General features: G+C 51.6%; 8 protein-coding genes across 8 annotated transcripts; all 8 read right to left on the bottom strand.

The window, feature by feature from the left end:
* Window positions 1-1,095: 1,095 nt before the first annotated feature.
* On the bottom strand, window positions 1,096-1,312 carry FA10DRAFT_223193 (glucocorticoid receptor-like (DNA-binding domain); the record flags this gene model as incomplete). Its single annotated transcript, XM_025518573.1, has 2 exons — window positions 1,096-1,181; window positions 1,249-1,312. Coding segments are annotated over 2 exons (150 nt in total), but the record flags the coding sequence as incomplete, so codon positions are not given.
* Window positions 1,313-5,406: 4,094 nt separating this feature from the next.
* Window positions 5,407-6,053, bottom strand: FA10DRAFT_269300 (hypothetical protein). The gene is made up of 2 exons (XM_025522696.1): window positions 5,553-6,053; window positions 5,407-5,481 (listed from the first exon to the last, which is right to left on the bottom strand). Exons 1-2 carry the CDS (start codon window positions 5,936-5,938, stop codon window positions 5,445-5,447), a joined length of 423 nt encoding a protein of 140 aa, XP_025374534.1. The 5' UTR covers window positions 5,939-6,053; the 3' UTR covers window positions 5,407-5,444.
* A 904-nt stretch (window positions 6,054-6,957) lies between these two features.
* On the bottom strand, window positions 6,958-8,035 carry FA10DRAFT_296964 (hypothetical protein; the record flags this gene model as incomplete). Its single annotated transcript, XM_025524517.1, has 1 exon — window positions 6,958-8,035. The coding sequence occupies one exon, from the start codon at window positions 8,033-8,035 to the stop codon at window positions 6,959-6,961; it is 1,077 nt and encodes a 358-aa protein (XP_025374533.1).
* Window positions 8,036-8,831: 796 nt separating this feature from the next.
* FA10DRAFT_262502 (hypothetical protein) lies at window positions 8,832-10,052 on the bottom strand (the record flags this gene model as incomplete). Its single annotated transcript, XM_025520129.1, has 1 exon — window positions 8,832-10,052. The coding sequence occupies one exon, from the start codon at window positions 10,050-10,052 to the stop codon at window positions 8,832-8,834; it is 1,221 nt and encodes a 406-aa protein (XP_025374532.1).
* Window positions 10,053-10,849: 797 nt separating this feature from the next.
* On the bottom strand, window positions 10,850-12,081 carry FA10DRAFT_296961 (hypothetical protein; the record flags this gene model as incomplete). Its single annotated transcript, XM_025524516.1, has 2 exons — window positions 11,283-12,081; window positions 10,850-11,159 (listed from the first exon to the last, which is right to left on the bottom strand). The coding sequence occupies exons 1-2, from the start codon at window positions 11,993-11,995 to the stop codon at window positions 10,850-10,852; spliced, it is 1,023 nt and encodes a 340-aa protein (XP_025374531.1). The 5' UTR covers window positions 11,996-12,081.
* Window positions 12,082-13,061: 980 nt separating this feature from the next.
* Window positions 13,062-14,213, bottom strand: FA10DRAFT_296960 (hypothetical protein; the record flags this gene model as incomplete). The annotated part of the gene is made up of 1 exon (XM_025524515.1): window positions 13,062-14,213. One exon carries the CDS (start codon window positions 14,211-14,213, stop codon window positions 13,062-13,064), a length of 1,152 nt encoding a protein of 383 aa, XP_025374530.1.
* Window positions 14,214-15,278: 1,065 nt separating this feature from the next.
* On the bottom strand, window positions 15,279-16,472 carry FA10DRAFT_288772 (hypothetical protein; the record flags this gene model as incomplete). Its single annotated transcript, XM_025524236.1, has 1 exon — window positions 15,279-16,472. The coding sequence occupies one exon, from the start codon at window positions 16,470-16,472 to the stop codon at window positions 15,279-15,281; it is 1,194 nt and encodes a 397-aa protein (XP_025374529.1).
* Window positions 16,473-17,595: 1,123 nt separating this feature from the next.
* Window positions 17,596-18,704, bottom strand: FA10DRAFT_262498 (hypothetical protein; the record flags this gene model as incomplete). Its single annotated transcript, XM_025520128.1, has 2 exons — window positions 17,596-17,821; window positions 17,995-18,704. 2 exons carry the CDS (start codon window positions 18,702-18,704, stop codon window positions 17,596-17,598), a joined length of 936 nt encoding a protein of 311 aa, XP_025374528.1.
* Between the last annotated feature and the right edge of the window lie 233 nt (window positions 18,705-18,937).

Genomic DNA, 18,937 nt, shown 5'->3' with positions numbered 1-18,937 from the left:
AGACTGGAATGGAGCTTTAAGACGCGAAAGGAGTAATCGAAATAGTGATGGTAGCTGGTGGCGGGCCGTGTGCGAAATCGCGGCCACCATGAAAAGCGATTGTTGCTCAGCTCTCTAAATACGGGCTGGCGCGCTTTTGGCGAAGGGAGCGGAAGAAAGGGGGACGTGTCCGGATTGCGGACGTTTTCGGTTCAGTGCCCTGACAGATTATTGAGGGGAGTGTGAAGAGCGAGGATGGGGGGCTGGAAGATGGCGAGAGGACGAGGTATGATGCGTGGGGTATCTCGGGGCATTGAACCTGGGATCCGATGTCGACGAGGGAAGGGGAGGGAGAAGCGGTGGGAGCACTGGCCGGCTCATGTCGTCATAGGATGGCCTCTGTCGTCGAAATGCGACAGGGTCACCACTACTGTAGCCATCTTGCATCAGTGCTTGGCGAGAGATTGTCGAAGGTGAAATGGAAGCAGACCGGTGGGCCATACGTAGAGGAGGAGACCGGGAGGAAGAGGTTGACGAAGAGAAAGGCGGGGAGCGAGACGCCCGAAAATGAGGAAGCTGGTGATGCGGCTGTCGACGAATCGATCGAAAGGGGACCGGATCCTTCGCGGTGCCAGAGTCAGATGGTTTTAGCAGCGGTGGCAATCGTACTGAGCCCTCATCCACATCGGCAGCCGGAAAATAGCGCGGTTCTCCAGCTGCTTTAAGACCGGCGAGCGAATGAAGGTGCCGGGCGGGTGGCGAAGAGTATGACGATGGAACGCCAGATGCAGTGACTTCGGCGTTTCTATGTGGTGGGCTCGGTCTTTCGAAGTGCGAATTCGGTGGGCGATGTGTTGTGAAGGGCGGATAGCTATGAGATTGGGCAGATTCGCTGTGAGAGTCGGTGATGGGACGAGAGTACCGAGCCTCCCCTCCTCCGTACTGAGTCTGGTAAGGCGATGCAAAAGCGCTGCTACCTGTACTTGCACTCTCTTCGCTAGCAAATGCTTCGGATCTTGGAACGGGGTAAGGTCGTATACGATAATCGTGAAGCATGGAAGAAGACTGCTCATGGCTGCCTGACGTTGAGGCTGCTTGCGCCTGGTTTTGCGTCCTTCGTGCTCGCGGCTTGATGACGTCTGTCTTCAGGCTGACGGGCCGGGGTCGACCTTTTACCTTGACGAAGAGCCCACAAGCGTTACCTTTGGCAGGGAAAAGAAGGATGAGACGAAAGCACAAACGAAGGATGTCCCTAGCTGAAACACTTACACAAAAGACCGCCTTTACCGTCTCGCCGCCAAAGCGGCGTCGCTGTCGTCTGACAGTTGCTACAGATTGGTGTGCTCGATTGGCTGGAACGTCCAGTCGTGGAAGACGATGATGCTGCTGCTGAGAAAGACTGAGTGCCGGAATTTGCTGTTGTAGAGGGAGGTCGCGAGCCATGCAAGTGACGGGGATGCTCATAAGTTGTTTGTCGATCGTCAATGTTGTAGTTCGGACGGCTTTCGTACGGATACGCCATTGCTCGAGGGTGGCTTGAATTCCAATGATGTTCCGCTCTGTCCTCGATATTGGGGTAAGCGACGCTCGCACTCCGCTCGCCATCATCTCGTCGAGAAGGTAAAGAATAACGTGAGTTTGTCGGCCTCGGTGTGGAAACGAGGGGCGGCATGTATGCCAAGTGCCTGTTCGGCCCACTGTCGAGGTTGGGTCCAGAGTACGGGTGAACCGCCGTCCTCATTGTGGACTCCTGGGGTCGCGGTGGTTGCGAACGCTGCGGTAATTGCGCAAGAGGAGAAGACGAGCGAAACCCCCGCTGTTCGCCGTAGTGATACCGTCTGTGGTCCTCGTATTCAGGTCGAGCAGAAGGGCGCTGATGTGGTGACTCGTCAGATGGGTCTGTATTGGGTGAGCCCATAGCCAGCCCTCAAATCGACCCGTTGAGCGCCTCTCAGACCGGCAGCGAAAACCTCAAGAGTGCAGTGCCCGAAAGTGTCATACAGGCCTCTGTTGGTTGCAGCTGATTTGACGGTGGGAGAATTAGTCGTCGCCGTCGTCTTGACTCTGCGTCGAGGTCCTAGGTCCTAGAAAGCGAGAATCCAGTCAGCCTCGGATCTCACTCGTAGTGATGTAGAAGAAAAGGAGCGGACCTCAGAGAAGGGGCCTTAAGAATAATTCCAAGTGCGACCTAGCGGGGAGGCTGAAGCATTGTTGAAGTTGCAATCAGCCCAGCCGGCTTGACCGGTGCTGCGCAGCAGCAAAATTGAAGCCGGGGAAGGCGTCGCCTCACTCGGCACGCATGTCCCCACGCCCGAGACGAGTAGACGTGGAGCCGCGCAACAGAAAATCTAGGAACTCCGGCTGCACCACGACGGAGCTTGCACCCACCTTGAGCAGCTATGCGTGTTCTTGGACACGAGTAGTGTTGGAGTGGAGAAAGGGGGATGAGATGGAGCGAGATGGGTGGGCAAAGAATGTAGGAAGAAGTTGGGGACCGATTTGATACCTGAGACCTGACATTCTAGTCTAGTAATGCAGCCGCGCGACCGTGAGAGAGAAGATGGGCGCGGAAAGCAGTTTCCGACCGATAAGACGAGATCCGCGCCCTCTGGAACATATGCGCTCCCATTCACGCCGAACTTACTTCGCATCGGGCAACAGCGCGGGCACGGAAGCGCCAGCAAGGACGGGGCCTGAACCCAACCTGCCTTGAGAATGAAAACAATCTATGTTGTTCCGTTGCCTCACAATACCTCGGCCAGGAACTGAACGAGCCAAGCGCAAAGTGCAGTGGGTGATAGATGCGAGGGAGACTATTGTGATTAAGACTAGATTCCCATACATTGAAAGATCAATCTCAGCAGGATGGGAGGTGCTCCCGAACAGCTCGCAAGCTAATCTCTATTAACAATTTCATCCCTTGGTTCGGTCATTCTGCCTTAGCGGAGAATGCCGTTGCATGTTCACCCTTCGAAAGACTCCAAATTGCCTTTTCGGACTCCGTGAAATGAAATTTTTTCTGCTTTAGTAGCGCGCGTCCGCACGACCAAGGAAAAGCTCAATTCAAATTGGCGCACTCTTGCTGGGCAATCAGAATCCTCGGCACAGGGAATCTTGGGGGTTCAACATGTCGCACTAAGCTCCAATCAGCCAATGAGATCCTATCGTTCAGGCTGTGGGAGCGAAGTCAGAGGCACTAGGGTGGTCTAGATGGCACCCAGCGTACATCGATCTATTTTCAACAATGTAAACAGTAACAGTATTGCTAACTCTTGTGCACTACTGCCTCCATCACCACAGAATTACAGTTCCCATGTCATGCAGGGAAGTCAGTTACCCGGGTATCCCGCTGTACGAGGGCCAGTGCTGACGAATCTGACAAAGTTTATCTAATCATGATCCATCCTCGGGTGTGATTGTCTCCGAAGCTAAAAACCAGGCTAGTGCATCGAAATTGCCTCCTGAAAAGTCCCAGATAGAGGGGCACGTGGTATAGACGTTGTCGTCTTCGTTGCAAGATAGACGAGATGCAGGCTTCGTCCTTAGGTGACGTTGCCGGTGCGCAGCGCACAAAGGGGAGAGAGCGGTGGTAGACGAGGTGGTAGCAACTATAGGCGGCATTGGAGGCGCCCAGGGAGTCGCGGTGCGTGATCGCGTGGTAGAACTCGCACTGCTTTGTCCGGTAGGCGGGCCAATCTGAGGAGGTCCAGGTAGACAGTTGAGAATTCATCGTTCGGCGGTAGCCACGTGATCGCGTCCGGCGATCACGATGGAGCGTACGATCAATGAGGAGGTACTGGATCATCTGCAAATCCTCAACGGAGTGCCGGAGCGTTAGCGAAGGCCTCCGGCTGGGACTGTGTAGTACGCCCGAACTGCCTGATCCGTCTCAAAGGGAGATAATCCCTCCGGCGACGTCGATCGCGGAGCGATCGGCGTCATCGCCGACAGCCGGCGCGCGAACAGCGCCCGACAATCTATGCTCTCTCAGACGAAGCTAACTCGAGGGCGATGTCAATAGGATTGAAGTGATAGCTAGATGCAGAAGAAGGATGTACATCAAAGACGAGCCTTCGGCTCGTCGGGGAAAGAACACACGCGGTCCAAGGCTGCTCCGACGACGACAATTTCCTACTATTTTGCCGCGCGACTTTGCCAACTGTTTTAGTTCACAACCATGCTATCTCGCTTCGGTGCACAACAGCTTGACAACCGGGATCTCTCATAACCACCTGAACTGGAGCCTGTGCTAGATAGAGGTAGGGTGGGGCTCGAGTAGCCCAGGACTGAAGCAGAGCAAAAAAGAAAGCAGTTAGAGAGAAAAAGGGGAGAGAAGAGGGCATTTTATAATTCCAGCTGCTGTCTATTTAGCTGCTGTCAAAGCGGAAGGCTGACCCGACGTTGGCGCCTTGAGCAGGCTCCGACCGAGCCGAGAGCTATGATTTTTTCTCCAAATCGGGCGCACACATTATCACTCGCATTGCGAGACGGACGAGAGCCAGGCGTCATTCTTAGGTGAGGATGCTGGCATCACGGAAGCCGGACGCATTCAAGGGGAGGAGTTGACCTGAGATCAACACTTTGGAAGAATTGCCAAAACAGTTTTTAGACTAATCTGCTTTCAGGGGTCACGCCCTCAAAGGGTGGAGACTGCTAGTCATGGAGTAGTGAAAGGAAAGCAAAGGACAGGAAAGGGAGAGCATTCTTAGTCTCCACCATGAGAGGGGTGTTGGTGTACGGGTAAGGAAAACGTGAGGCTGCACTTGTCGTCTTCAGCATACTTGCCGTCGTTGCCAGCGACAATTTCCACTGTTGGGAAGAGATCGTCGATAGACAAGGTCTCTAGATACACCTTCGTAGATTCGACCTGGTCCAGAGACACGTTGAAAAAGATCAATTCTGTCTTCCCACGGGGTCTGGTCTTCCATTGTCGCTTTATCAGCCAATCCTTCTTTTCGTGGACAGTGACATCGTCGCCCCGAAAGCCGTCCGCTAACCTTTTGACGAGCTCCCAGTTGATCTTGACTGCGTATTCTTTCATGTCAACGTTCTTGCTTCCCACTTCGACCTTTGTCGGCAGTAGCAAATTCCCGGATGCAGTCTTGTGTCTCTGTTCTGAGAAAGTGCGGAAAAGTGAAGGCCTTAAGTGCTTACGCGGCGAGACAGGAAGACTCGAGGAAGCCGAGGAGGAGGGAATTTCTTCTGGCCAGCATCCTTCAGGCACGTAACGAACGATTTCGATCTGTCCCGAAGTGTTCTTCTCTCTGGAGAGAACCTTTGCTTCAAGCCAGCCGCAGATTTGACGTTCTTCGAAGATGAGATCGAGTTTCTGAACCTGTCTATCAACATCGTCTACGCTGGTAAGAATCAAACTCGAAATGTCGTCTCCAGACTTTGCCAATGGGGAACCAAGCCTTTGATCGATGCGCTCCATGGTTTTTATATAGCCTGCACGATCACGACCGTCAAGTATCATGAGAGGATGGAAGACAGACCATTCGACTGTCTTTCGGACGATGCCACCACCATCATTGTCAGCCCTTTTGAAAAAAGTTTCAGCCGTACGAGCATACCGATCGTGGCTGCCTCTTCCTTGCAAGCCATTGAAGCTGACAGCCGAGACTTGGAACCCTCTCGAATTTAAGTCGCTCGAAGGAATTTCCTTAGTCCGGTCGAACAAAACTTGCTCGTTGGAACCCTTGGATTCCTCATCGTTTTTGCTGATGCCCCTCTTTTCAAAGCCGGTGTGCACTATTGGGTTAGCCATTCCCTCGTCCCGGATCGCAAAACGCTCTGATTGCTCCAACCTGCCACTCTTTTCGTCTGTGCGATCCTGGCGATCATTGCTTAGCTGGCTTCTTTTGCTGACTTCTTGTAGGTTGAAGGGTTTGGACTGGGAGTTGCTGGCCAGCAGCACAACCAGCCATGCGCCAAGGGCAGCAGTGAGGAAGGCTCTCATCCCGGAGGTCGCGTCTTTCCAATGAGCTCGCTTCTTCAGAGGAGGAGAAGGCACGTTGGAAAGAATTAAGAAGTGGGAGAAGGGAGAGAAAAGAGGAACAGGAGGTGACTTTTTGAGGAGCTTGGATAGAGCAGCCCTACGCTGGCGCCTTGAGCTGACTCAGACCGAGCCGAAACCGACGCTTTCTCTCCCAATGGGGCGTGCACATTGTCATTGGCGTTGCAAGACGGACGAAAGTCAGGCGTCAATTTCATGTGAGGATAATGGCGTCATGGAGGACAAGGGAGTAAGAGAGTAAAGGAGGAAAGGGGCACCACGCCGAAGCACCGCACGACAGAGCTCAGCTGTGCAGTCGGGCCTTGCCTTGAGGTGGAAAGACGAGAGTATATCTGATGTTGTTGCTACCCATGAATTATTAGAACATTAATAACATTGTGGTGCCTTGAAGAAGAGGGTGAGCGCTAGATTCGACCTCTAGGGGCAGTAGAAGATGTGGTAATACTGAAAACAAAGAGAAAGGGCTAGCTTGCTTTGCTCTGCGCTTTCAGAGCGTGCCAATTCTCGTCCATGATCGATGCCTTAAATCATGACCGACTTATGAGTTAAGGGTCGCTGTGTCGAAGCCTGCAGATGCTTTAGAAGGAGCGCTTGAAGCTGCTCGTTGCAATCATCCTTCATCAATATATTTGTGCGCATTTCTTGTTGTCGTTCGAGAGCGACCGTGATTTGACGAACGATATGGTCCCATTCTCCCTCCGGTGCTTTCACTTCGATCTTTCTCAAAGTGGGCCGATCTTACTTGGAGAGGGACAGAGATGAAGAAGGCTAAATCTACTGTATGTCGAAAAAGTATTGGAGGGGTTGCTACCCAACAAATGGTTTTCGTTTTCGTTTTCAAAGCTCACACCCTGACCGCTTGAGACCAACGCTACTCTTCGGTAGAACCATGAAAAGGAGATGATTACATAAGGGAATGAACATTAGCAATATGCAACAAGGGAAAGCAGGAGCCGTTCTCTCCTATTTCCACAAGCGGACTCCATCATCTTCCCGGTGGAGGCTGAGACGACACTTGTCGCTCTCATCGTTCTCGTCAGGCAACACTTGCACCTCTGGTTTTGCATTGAACGGACCCCACCTCGTGTCAATGAAGCGACGCACACGCGCTTCCTTGTTTAAAGGCACATTGAAGAATACTAGCTCTGTATTCCCTTCCGGACGGCTGTACCACTGCTCACGTATTATCCACGGATGTTTGGCGAATTCCTCATCATCTCTTGGCCAGCTGAGGAGCACCCAGTTGAACTTGACCACTTTTGCAGCATCAACGTCATTGTTCACTTGGTCGGCTGGCGAAGAGGTGGTCCCGGGCAGATTTCTTCGTCTTTTAGCGCGGCGGAAGATCGGCCAGCCTCCCTCAGGCTCGTATCGAAGGACTCTGATCAGTTTCAAAGTGTCCTCATCGCTTAAGACTTGGGCTTTGAGCCAGCCGCAGAGGGGCCGGCCCCGGAAGGCAGAGTTGAGTTGCTTAGCATGTACTTTGATTTCATCTTGTGGTACTCCGATAAAAATCATGCCGGAAAAGTGGTCTCCAGGCCCCGATGACAGAGGACCAAGCATTTCATCGATGAGTTCGTATGTGTCTTTATCACTGTCCCAATGGCGCTCTCTTGTTGCTGCAATCTGTTCTCGGTGGTTCAGAAGCTCTTGAAGGTGAGACCATGTCTGTGTGAGTTCCACGGTGCCAACGCGCTCGCTGTCAGTTTCCTCTCTCTTAAAGAAGGAGTCGCTTGTGTCAGCACGCTGATCGCTGCCGCTTGTCTTGCGCATGGTTCTTGGTGTGCCGGAAAATTCGCGCTTCTTTTCTTCCACCCTTTCGAGCTGGATAAGATCGTCGTATTGGGTCTTACTTCCATAGCTATCGTCGTCGAAGCTCCTCCGGCCTACTTCCTGGACAAAGGACTGAAGAGAAGATGGAGCTGGATGCATGCAGCCATTTTGGCCTAAGTCGAGGGGTTTATTCTGGCAGCTACTGGCCAGCAGTAGGAGCGAGAACCACACACTCAGGACAACCATAAGAAGAGAATGGGAATGCATGTCGAGGAGTCGTGTCTGTGAAGCGTATTTCTGTAGCGAAGGGTTTCTGGAGAGACTTCTAATTGGAGGGGAGGAAAGGAGATGTACTGTACAGAGAACCGGACTTGTTAGATAGGATAGGCGGCGCAGAGTAAAGCCTGGCCGAGTAGTCAGTTGAGGATGTGGGAGAGCTGAACTCCGGACGTCCGAGTGTTGAAAATATGTGTTTGTGTACGACCGAGGGGAAGAGTCAGCAAGAGGATGACTTGCTTTTCGCGGCGTCGTCGCCCGGACGATGCGCCTATGACTCCCCGTCCCTTTTACTCCTGACAGTCTTGCTGGTCACAAAAGGAACAGCCCACGCGGGCAGGACTCTATGCTTTCGCAACGGTCTTCTCAAATATAGAAGAGCAAGCGCTTTGTTGAAGCACCGCGAATCCAGGAACCTCGGTGTCAAGCATTTCGGGCAATTGACCTTATACACGTGGCGCCAGTGTTTGCGTCGCTTTCTCTTCACCGTTTCCCTATGCTTCTGTACTTCCTCCTTCTTCACTGCTGTAACGATTCTTTTCATCTACCGCTCTCACCCATCACAGTACGCCAAGCCACCCAGAAATTATCAAATACCCTGATGAAGGGGAAGACAAGAATGAAAAATGACTTTATTTCTACCACTCAAGCTTTGGTACAATCTTTAGCGTCGTGCCATGATCACCAAAGACTGGCACATCATTTTTGAAGAAGTAGAGAAGACAAGATACTATCGGGAAGCAGACCGCATGATATATCAAAAGGGAAGCGTGCCCTGTTCTCTCAGCTAACATCGTATCCAGTCATCCTGTCGGTGGAGCCTGAGGCGCGACTTCTTGTTCTCGTCGATCGACACGAGCACCTCCGGTGTGGGACTTGGTGTGAGACCGATGGGCCACGTCCTGTCAATGAACGTGAGCGCTCGATTGCCCTCGTCCGGGGGCACGTTGAAGAAAATCAAGTCTACGTTGCCTTTCGGACGGCTGTACCACTGATCTTTTATTATCCACGAAATTTCCGCAGGTTGCCCGTCATTGGGCCAGCCGAGGTGCTCCCAGTTGAACTTGACTGCTTTTTCCGTACTATCATGGCTTGTGCTGTCCATAATGGGGGCTGACGAACAGGACCTCTGTCCGGTCGTTAGTATCCGACCCTTTACGCGATTGCGTGCTCCCCCGGGCTCTGGCCAGGCTCCCTCAGGCACGTATCGAACAATTTTGACGACTCCCATTCCATCCTTAGTGACTTGACGGCAACTGGCCTTCGAGGTGGCTCGGATCGTGGGGATAGGTCTGGCTTTACAGGTGGGTCTGGCTTTGGAGGTGGGTCTGGCTTTGCAGATGGGCCTGGCTTTGGAGGTAGCTCTGCCTTTGGAGGTGGCTCTGCCCTTGGGAAGGACCTCAGCTTTAAGCCAGCCGCACAACCGCCGATCCTCGAGCTCGGTCTTCAAGTTATTAACCCATTCATCGATACCCTTCAATGGTACATGAATGAGGAACATAGTTGATAAATCGTCTCCCTCTCTCGTCCGAGGAGGACCAAGCCTCTGGTCAATAAGCTCCTGAATCCTTATCGGACTATGCCCTCTGTTTTCGTTCAGCAATCTCAAGGTCCGCAGGAAATCCTGCCACTTCTCAATTACTTTGACGGTCATCTTCATGTCGCCGCCTTCGCTGTTACGGAGTTCGGGAAGTGCGTCGATCATTTCAACATCGTCTTCGCCGCTACCTCTCTTGCGCAAGTCACTTGGTCGAACGGAAAAGTTCTGTTCAATTCTGTCCTCCCGACTGAGCTGCAAAGCGTCATCGGCCTGCGTATCGCTGCAATGAGTATCGTCTTGGATGTTCCGCCTGCCGAGATTGCTATAAAAGCTTTGTGGAAAAGATGGAGCAGGAGGTATGTGGTCCCCCTGACTTATTTCGAGGGGTATGGCCATGCATTTGCTGGCCAGCATTAGTAACGAGGTCCACATAACCAGGGCGACCAGGTGGAGAGGACAAGCCCGCATGGTGTGGACTGTGTCGATGAGGAAATGTACCCCTATGTCGAAGAAGGATTGTGGGACGGCAACTGGGGAAAGGTACAGAGAAGTAGGCTGGTTAGATAGGACAGGCGTCGCTGAGTAGAGTGATGATGTAGCACAGCTGCAGCCCCGACGTCCGAGGGCTGAAGTTTGTGTATGTAGGCAACCGATGGAAAGAGCCTGTAATACGATGACAGACTTACAGGGGCGTCGTCCGGATGAGACACCCCTGACTCCCCGTCCCTTTCATTCCTGACAGTCTTGCTGGTCACCAAAGAAATATACCCGTCGCATGCTCTACCCTGATGAAGTGAAATATTTCTTTTTCGAGGAGTTCAAAGGAGAAGAAAGCGCTGCGTTGCAGCATCGTGAGGGGGAACGAACAAGGCAATTGTGAGCTTAGGATCAACCATGCAGAGCTTTTAAAGCTTCACATCTGACGCCAGCATTCGCTCCGCCTACTGTTCCACCCATTTTTAATTTGACCTTCTGTACCTACTCCTTGTTGCCTGCTGTGGCGCATCTCATCCTTTCAAGCACACTTTGCGACAAATTCATCTCGTCACGACGTGTTGCATCACGCAAAGCCCATTGTTTAGTCTAACAAAGGAAAAGACGAGAATGGAACTTGGTGTTATCTCTACCCGTCCATTCTCGATACTTCCTGTTGTGTGTAGCGCCATGAAAACCTGAGACTGGCGCTTTATAAGTGAAGAAAAGGGAATGGAGGAGAGATAGCAATGAATTCAGAGAATAGTATTGAGTAGGGGTGTAAGCATGCCTTATCCACGGCGGTGGTCGGGAATTTCACGGTAGAACCAGAGACGATGCGTGTTCTTCTCGTCTGAATCCTTGTGGGGTAATACCTTCACCTCTACCTCCGAACCGTCGCCGAATGAGTGGTCAAGAAAGTGTGTCGTTCGCTTGACTTTGCCCGAAGGTACATTGAAGAAGATCAATCCTGTCTTTCCTTTTGGACGAACTTCCCATTGATTGCGGATATATTGTCTCTTCTTCTGCAATTCAAGAATTCCCACACCCTTCATTGGCCAATCGAGGCGCTTCCAATTGTACTTGACAGCGTTTGCTTCCCTGTCATTGTCTGTATCTTCTGTCTGGACGATTGGCGAAGATGTGCTTCTAGTAGTGACTTTTTGTCTTTTAAGGCGATCGGAGGTCTCTTTTGCCTCTGGCCAGCCTCCCTCAGGCACATACCGAAGGATCTCTATTCGTCCCAAGCAGTCTTCTTCAGAAATAGCTTTGATTTTGGACCATCCGCAGACAAGGCGGCCCAGAAGGATGGCATGAAGATCCTTAACGTGGTTTGTAACCTCGCTGAGTGGTACCTTCGTAAGAATCAGGCGCGATAAGTCTTCTCCAGCCTCCGTCGATGGATTACCAAGCATCTGGTCGATGAGTCTGTTGGTCTCTTCCCCGGGTGCCCAATAACCATGGAGGTTCTTGTCAATGGCTTTTTTGCGTTGCTCCAGAGCTTTCTGGAAATTAGGCCATTCCTCTGTGACTTCCCTTACGCTTTTGCCATAGCTGCCGCCGGTTTCATTAGCGTCATTGTCGTCATTTATGTCAGTGGAGCCGTCGCTATCGCTGTCGCTGGTTTCATTAGCGCCGCTCTCATGGCCAACTTCTGCAGAGCCGTCGCTGTCAAGGTCCCTATTACCCCTTTTGAGAAATCTGTCGGTGAGCTTAGCAACATGATCGCTGCTGCTGCTCTTGCGCTTGTCACGTGGACGGATGGAGAAGTCATGGTCATCTCTGTCCATCCGTTGGATCGGGAAAGGGAGAGTCGGAGGAGAAGGCGTGTCACGAATCTCTGCTAGGTCGAAGGGTGTTGCCTTCCAATTACTGGGCATCAGTAGAAGCGAGGTCCAAATATTCAGGACGACAATGAGGAGAAGACGGGCACGCATGATGAGTAGTCGTATCCGTGAAGAAACGCACACCTTCGTCGAAGAAGGATTGGAGAAATTTTTCCCTTGAGATGAAGAGAAGAGGGAAATCTTGCAGAAAAGTGAGCTGGTAAAATAAGGCAAGGGTCGCAGAGCGATGCTCGGCTGAGTAAATCGATGGTGTGAGGGTAACTGAAGCACGGACGTCCCAGGGCGATGTTTTCGTGTTTGAAGGCGGTGAAAGGATGACACAGGGTAAAGAGCACCTTATTGAGAACAGGCGTCGCTCTACAAGGCCCTGCTTACTTAAATTTCGAGCCAGATTGCGTGCTTCGGACGTCCGGAGGTTGCAGAGACTGCAGTTGTCGTTGACAAATGGGACTTCAGAAGTAAACATGGGATTTAGGGCGGTGTGGACGCCCGGCGCCCTCGGCCCTTTACAGGGAAAAACGAAGTCACGGGCGACTCCTGCGGGCGATGACGTCACGGAGAATGAGTTTTCTTTTCTCTTTGTCGCAGAATACATCCTGATGGCCCTAGTTCGCCCAGCCGACAGCTTCTTCACACCCTTGCTCTTGACGGTCCTGCTGGACGAAGAGAATGGTTTCAGAGAAGTCGGGCCATGTTCTTCTTACGAAGTGGCTTTTCATAGAGACTAGAAAATACTAAGCGTTGTGCCAAGTCAATGCACAGAAACGCCAAAGCATCTGTGGAGCTTTGTGTCAGCGCATGCTGGGCTCTGAGATCTTCGCACACAACGCCATAATTTGTGTCTCCTGCTATTCATCTCTTTCTTGGGCTTCTGTACTTGCTCCTCAGTCACTGCTGCGGCGACGTTGGCTCTTCCACCTCTTCTTCACTACACGCCTTCACCTGGTCTACAGTTCATGCAGGATACATTCGAACCGCCGTGACACGCAGGTTCTATCACTTTGTCTGGAGAAGAAAAATCGTTGTCATTGCCTCCCATCGATTGAAAGCCCTGAGACCAGCGCTCCTCTTAGTGGGAAATTCAAAGAAATGATGCGAATCAGGCAAAACAGAGACTTGCAGTGTGGGCAACAAGGTAAATTGATTCACTTTAGCGTCAATATGAGCGCAAGCGGAGCCTAAGACGACACTTGCCCTTCTTGTTGGAGGACAAAACGTCTACCTCTGGTTTTGAATGGTCGAAGAATCCCGAGTCAATGAAGTCAATTACACGCTCTTTCTGATCCAGAGGCACGTTGAAAAAGATCAAATCCGTGTTCACTTCCGGACGGCTGTTCCACTGTTCCTTTATGAGCCACGGTCTGGGGGGCTTGTCCTTATCGGATGGCCAGCCAAGGTGCTCAAAGTTGAATTTGACCAGCTTTTGCTTGTGGTCCACATTGACGGCTAGCGAAGAGGAGGAGCTTCCGGTCGTCTGACCCTCAAAGAGATTGTGAGTCTCATTTGGCTCTGGCCATGCTCCCTCAGGGACGTATCGAAGGATGCTAATTGTTCCTATGCTGTCCTCATTGGAGATAGCTTGGGCCTTAGCCCATCCGCAGTCTTGCCAGCGTGTAAAGACGTTATTGAGCTTCTTCACTTCTCTGCCGACCTTCTCGAGTGGTACTTTGATAAGAATCAGGCGCGAAAAGTCGTCTCCAGCCTCCGCCGATGGAGGGCCGAGCATCTCATTGACGAGTTTTCTGATCTCTTTTGGAAGACTCCAAGAGAGGTTTGGATCTTTGTGTCTGATTTCGCGTTGCTTCAGAATCATCTCGAATCGAATCCATTTCTGTGTGACTTCTCTACGGACGTCGCCAGCTTTTTTGACGCTTTCACCATCGCTGTCACTGGCTTCTTCAGCATCATTACTATTGTTATCTTCTTTGGCGCTGTCGCTGGATTTTCTAGCGGGTTTGCCATCGCTGATTCTTTCAGCATCATCGCTGTTGCTGAGGTTTCTAGCGCGTTTGCCAGCGCTGACCATTTCAGCATCGTCGCTGTCGCTAACACCGTCTCCCCTCTTGAAGAAAGCGTAGTTGACGCCACTTTCCTGATCGTTGCTTCCTCTCTTGCGCATGTCAGTTCGTCGGACTGAGAATTCCTGGTCATTTCTGTCCAGCCAACGGAACTGGAAAGCGAGAGATGGAGCAGGAGGCTTTTCGCCACTCTCTGTTAAGTCGATGGCTGTCGCCTTGAAATTACTAGCCAGCAGTAATAAAAAGGTCCACATACTCAGGGCGAACACGATACGAAGACGAGCACGCATGTTGAGGAGATATGTCTGTGAGGAAAAGCGCACCTGTTTCGAACAAGAGAGATTTCTGCTTTGAGAAAAAGGGAAGAGAGGAAAAGTACAGGAAGTGGGTCTGTTAAATAAGGCAAGCTTCGCAGAGCAACGCTCAGCTGAAAGTCACACTTCCCGGAGCTGAGAGTTCGAATTTGAAGGCGGTGAAAGGACGACACACTTTCCGTGGCGTCACCGCCATCACGAGGCGCCCGTGACTTACTGACCTCCTTCATCAGGGTCGAGGGCGCGGAGCGTCTGCGACACCCCGAATCCCCTGTTATTTCCTGAGCCCTATTTGTCTACGGCACCTGTTGTCACTCGACCCCAGGACAACCGTTTTTACAGCAACAAAACCTCAGCCACAGGCGTCTGAAGCACGCAACTCGGCACGAAACTTAGAGATAAGCTAGGTGTTGTAGAGCGCCGCCTGCCCCAAAGAATGAGCTCTTTTCCCTGTACTTTCTCTTTTCATCTCGTCACCCAAGAGTTCACCCATTTAACCCCGTTCGCTCAGGCGACAGCTTCCTCACACCCGTTCTCTAAAACTTCCTGCTGAGAAGAGGAGAACGATTCAAGAAAAGCGAGCCCCTAACCTAATAAGGTAGTCAAAAAACGAAGAGAGGTGCCAAGGCACTGCACGGGTTTGACAAAGCGATTGCAGAGCTTGAAATTAAGCATGATGAGCTTCAGGACTTTCACACATGACGCCAGCATATGTGTCTACCGCTCTTCATCTGTATCTTTGGCTTTTGTACCTACTCTTCCGTCACTGCTGCGGCGTACCTCAACGCTACACCATTCCTTCCTAATACGCTTTTCTCCGGTCTACATTCCGCGTGAGGAGGACGACACGCCCTACCACGCACATCCTATCGCTTCTTTGAAGAGGAAGGAAATGGAGGTCATTGATGCCAATAGACTCTCATTTCAGCTCTCAAAGGTTGCGCCCTGAACTCTTCTGATCCTCATATTAAGTAGATGGATTGGTCGTGGAAGCAGAGTATAGCATTTTGAGCATCGAAGGAAAGGATAAGCCTTTTTCACCTAGTACACGAAGCGGAATTCATCCTTTCCGCTAAGCCTGAGAAGACACATGCCCTCCTTCTCGGAGTAAAGTTCTTCAACCTCTGGGATGTCATTGCTGCCCCACTTCTCGGTGATGAGCGTACGCACACGCGCTGCCTGACCCTTAGGCACGTTGAAAAAGATCAGATCCGTGTCCCCTTCCGGACGGCTTAGCCACTGCCCCTTTATAAGCCACGGTGTGAGCTCCACCTTCTCATCGGATGACCAGCCAAGTCGCTCAAAGTTAAATTTGACTTCTTTTGGCCCTTTGACGACATTAGCGGCTTGCGAAGAGGAGGAGCTTTCGGGCGTAGTCTTCCTCCTTTTTCTTTTTCTGGAGGTGGTCTCGTTTGTGTCTTGCCCGGTGGTCTTGGATGCGTCTCGCCAGCCTCCCTCAGGCACGTACCGAAGGACGCTAATTTGCCATTTCCTTCCAGTGCGAATGGCTCTGGCTTTGGCCCAGCCGCAGATATACCGGTTCGCAAAGGCGTTTTCGAACTTCTTGAGCTCTTCTTTGACCACCTTAGGTGGTACATTGGTAAAATTTAGGCGCGAAAAGTCGTCTCCAATGCTCGTCGATGGAGGACCGAGCAGCTTATCCACGTACTTGTTGATCTCATTTGAAAGTCGCCAGTTCCTTCTCTTGAGCTGATTGCTTCGGCGGTGCTCCAGAACCTTCTTGAAATGAGTCCAATTCTTTGTGACTTCTTTACGGACTTCGACGACTTCTTTAAAGACGTCGTCATGATTAACGCTGGCTGCTGTTGCGTCGTTGCGATCGCTGGCTCCTTCAACGCTGTCGCTGGCTTTTCTAGCGTCCTCGCTGGCACTGATCTCTTCAGCGACGTGGCCGTCGCTATGACCGTCTCCCCTCTTGAAGAAGGTGTAGTCCATATGAGCACGCTGGTCGCTGCTGCTTCTCTTGGATATAGCAATAGGTCGACTGGAAAGGGCCTGGCCGAAATGGTCATCATTCTGTGCCTTGCTGCCATGAAGATCGTGATCGATGTTCCTCCTGCCAAATTCGCTGGAAGGGGGCTCCAGAAAGAAGGGAGCAAGACGTGTGCGCCCATTCTGGCCTAGGTGGAGCGGCGTGGCCTGGCAGCTACTGGCCAGCAGTAGCAGCGAATTGAGCATACTCAGGGCGACCACGAGGAGAAGACGGGCACGCATGATGAACAGTCGTGTCTGTAAAAAAAAGCGCACCTGTGTCAAGGAAGTACGGAGAAATTTCTGCTTTGAGATGAAGAGAAGAGGGGAAGTTTAATAGAAAAGTGAGCTGGTTATATAGGACAGGCATCGCAGAGCAACGCTTGTCCGAATGAATCGATGTTGTGGAATAGCTGAAGCCCGGACGCCAAAGGACTGAAATTTTGTGTCTGAAGGCGGTGAAAAGATGACATACAGTACTTACGTGGCGCCACCACCAGTACGAGGCTCCCATGACTTACCGTTCTCCTTCATCAGGGTCGAGGGCGCGGAGCGTCTGCAACGCCCCAATACCCTGTTTATTTCCTGTTTTCTGTTTATTTACGGCACCTGCTACCACTCGGCCCCCGGACGTCCGGCTTTACAGCAACGAAACTTCAGCCCCGGGCTTCTGAGGCACGCAATCTGGCACGAATTCCAGAGATAAGCTGTGTGATGTAGAGGGTCGCCTCCTCTAAAAAAAACGAGCCCTTTTCCTGTACTTTCTCTTTTCCCCTCGTGTCTCAGAAGTCGTCTTGATAGCCCTCGTTTGCTCAGGCAACAGCTTCCTCACACGCTTGCTTTGACAGTCCTGCTGGACAAAGGAGAATAGCTTTACAAAAGTAGGGCCATGTTCCTCTTACGAAGTGGTCTTTTCGAAGAAACTAAAAGAAAAAAAATGCGCTGTGCCAAGGCACACTGTACGGGGGCGACAAAGCAAATGTGGGAGTGTAATATCAAGCACGAGGAGCTCTACGACCCTCACACATGTCGCCAGCATTTGTGTCTAACGTTCTTCATCTCTTTCTTTCGCTTCTGTACTTACTCCTCCGTCACAACTGCGGTGATCTTCATCATTCCACCCAATTTTTATACGCCTTTTCTCACTCTTCGTTTCGCGTGAGGACAAACAACACGCCTTGTCACGCACAGCTTATCACGGGTGAAACTTTCTTCTTAGGAGCGAATTGGCGTCGTTACTGCCAATCAAGTCTCGTTTCAATAATCCCTTGAGCTCTCTTATACCTCATACAATTAGCTGATTTGGCAGTGGAAGCGGAGTGTAGCAGTTTGAGCAAGGAAAGAAAGCAAAAGCCTTTTTGACCTATCAATAGTACACGTAGCGGGCTTCATCCTTTCCGCGGAGCCTGAGACTACACTTGTCCTTCGTTCCGCCGAACAAAAATTTCATGTGTGGGACTTTACCGCCGTCCCAGGACTGCTTGGTGATGAGGTCTCGCACACGCTTTGCCCGATGCACAGGCACGTTGAAAAAGATCAGATCCGTGAACCCTTCCGGACGGCTGAGCCACTGCTCCGTTACTAGCGACGGCCTGGGAGACACTTGCTCATCAGATGGCCATTCAAGGCGTTCAAAATTGAACTTGACTCCTTTGGTTCTTGGACCACACTGGCGGCTAGCGAAGAGGAGGAGCTTTCGGGCGCAGCCCTCTGCCTTTCGGTGGGGGTCTTGTATGGGTTTCGCCAGCCCCCCTCAGGCACGTACCGAACGACGCTGATTTGCCATTGGCCTTCAATGAAATCGGTGTCGCTTGTGGCCCAGCCGCAGATTATCCGGCATTTGAAGGCGTCTTCGAAGTTCTTCTGCCCTTTATTGACCTCCTCGAATGGCACATTGGTGAAATTCAGGCGAGAGAGGTCGTCTCCATTCATCGTGGATGGAGGCCCAAGCATTTGATCCACGAATTTGTTGATCTCTCTGAACTCATCCCAAAGACCATCTTTGTTACTATCATGTCCGCTTTCGCGGTACGCCAGAACCATCTTGAAACGAGCCCAATCCTCTGTGACTTCCTTATAATTGTCGCCAGCTCCTTTAAATCTGTCGCCATGGCTACTGCTGGCTTTTTGAGCGACTTTGCCGGCACTGACTTTTTCAGCATCGTAGAACCATCTATCACTGTCTCCCTTCTTTAAGAAAGCGAAGTCCGTGTCAGCCTCCGGGTCGCTACTGCCTCTCTGGCGCTTGGAACTTGGTCGGACGGAGACATTTTTGGCCCGCTTGTTTCTGCCCTGAGCATCGTATTCAAAGTTTTCGCTGCCGGAATCGCTGGAAGTTGGCTCTAGAAAGTATGAATCAGGACGCTCGTGGCCACTTAGGTCAAAGCGCGTGCGAACGGCCTGGCAGCTACTGGCCAGCAGCAGCAGCGTGGTCCAAACACAAAGGATAACCAGAAAAAGAGGGCAAAGACGCATGTCGAGGGTCCTGTCTGTAAAGGAGCGACCACCAGTGTCGCAGTGGCAAGCAGATGAAGACCTGTATAACGAAGAAAAGAGGGAGAAGGACTAGAAAGCGAGCAATTTATATAGACAAGAGCGATGCCTGGCTGAGTCAAATGCTGGCATGTATGGGCTGGTGTCCGAGGGCTGTGACAACTCGGCTTTGAAAGATGACTTGCATTCCGGGAAGTGTGATGCTGGCGCTTTCG

Source organism: Acaromyces ingoldii (assembly GCF_003144295.1).
Source record: "Acaromyces ingoldii strain MCA 4198 unplaced genomic scaffold FA10scaffold_7, whole genome shotgun sequence".
In the NCBI taxonomy this organism is placed as follows: domain Eukaryota; kingdom Fungi; phylum Basidiomycota; class Exobasidiomycetes; order Exobasidiales; family Cryptobasidiaceae; genus Acaromyces; species Acaromyces ingoldii.
This window is presented reverse-complemented; position numbering and strand designations above follow the sequence as displayed.

Excerpts from the sequence above, each read along its gene's own strand:
- FA10DRAFT_269300 (XM_025522696.1), bottom strand. The coding sequence starts at position 5,938 with ATGAGAGCCTTCCTCACTGCTGCCCTTGGCGCATGGCTGGTTGTGCTG. Across the intron at positions 5,482-5,552 it reads GGAAGAGGCAGCCACGATCG|TCGAATGGTCTGTCTTCCAT; the intron begins GTATGCTCGTAC and ends TCCGAAAGACAG.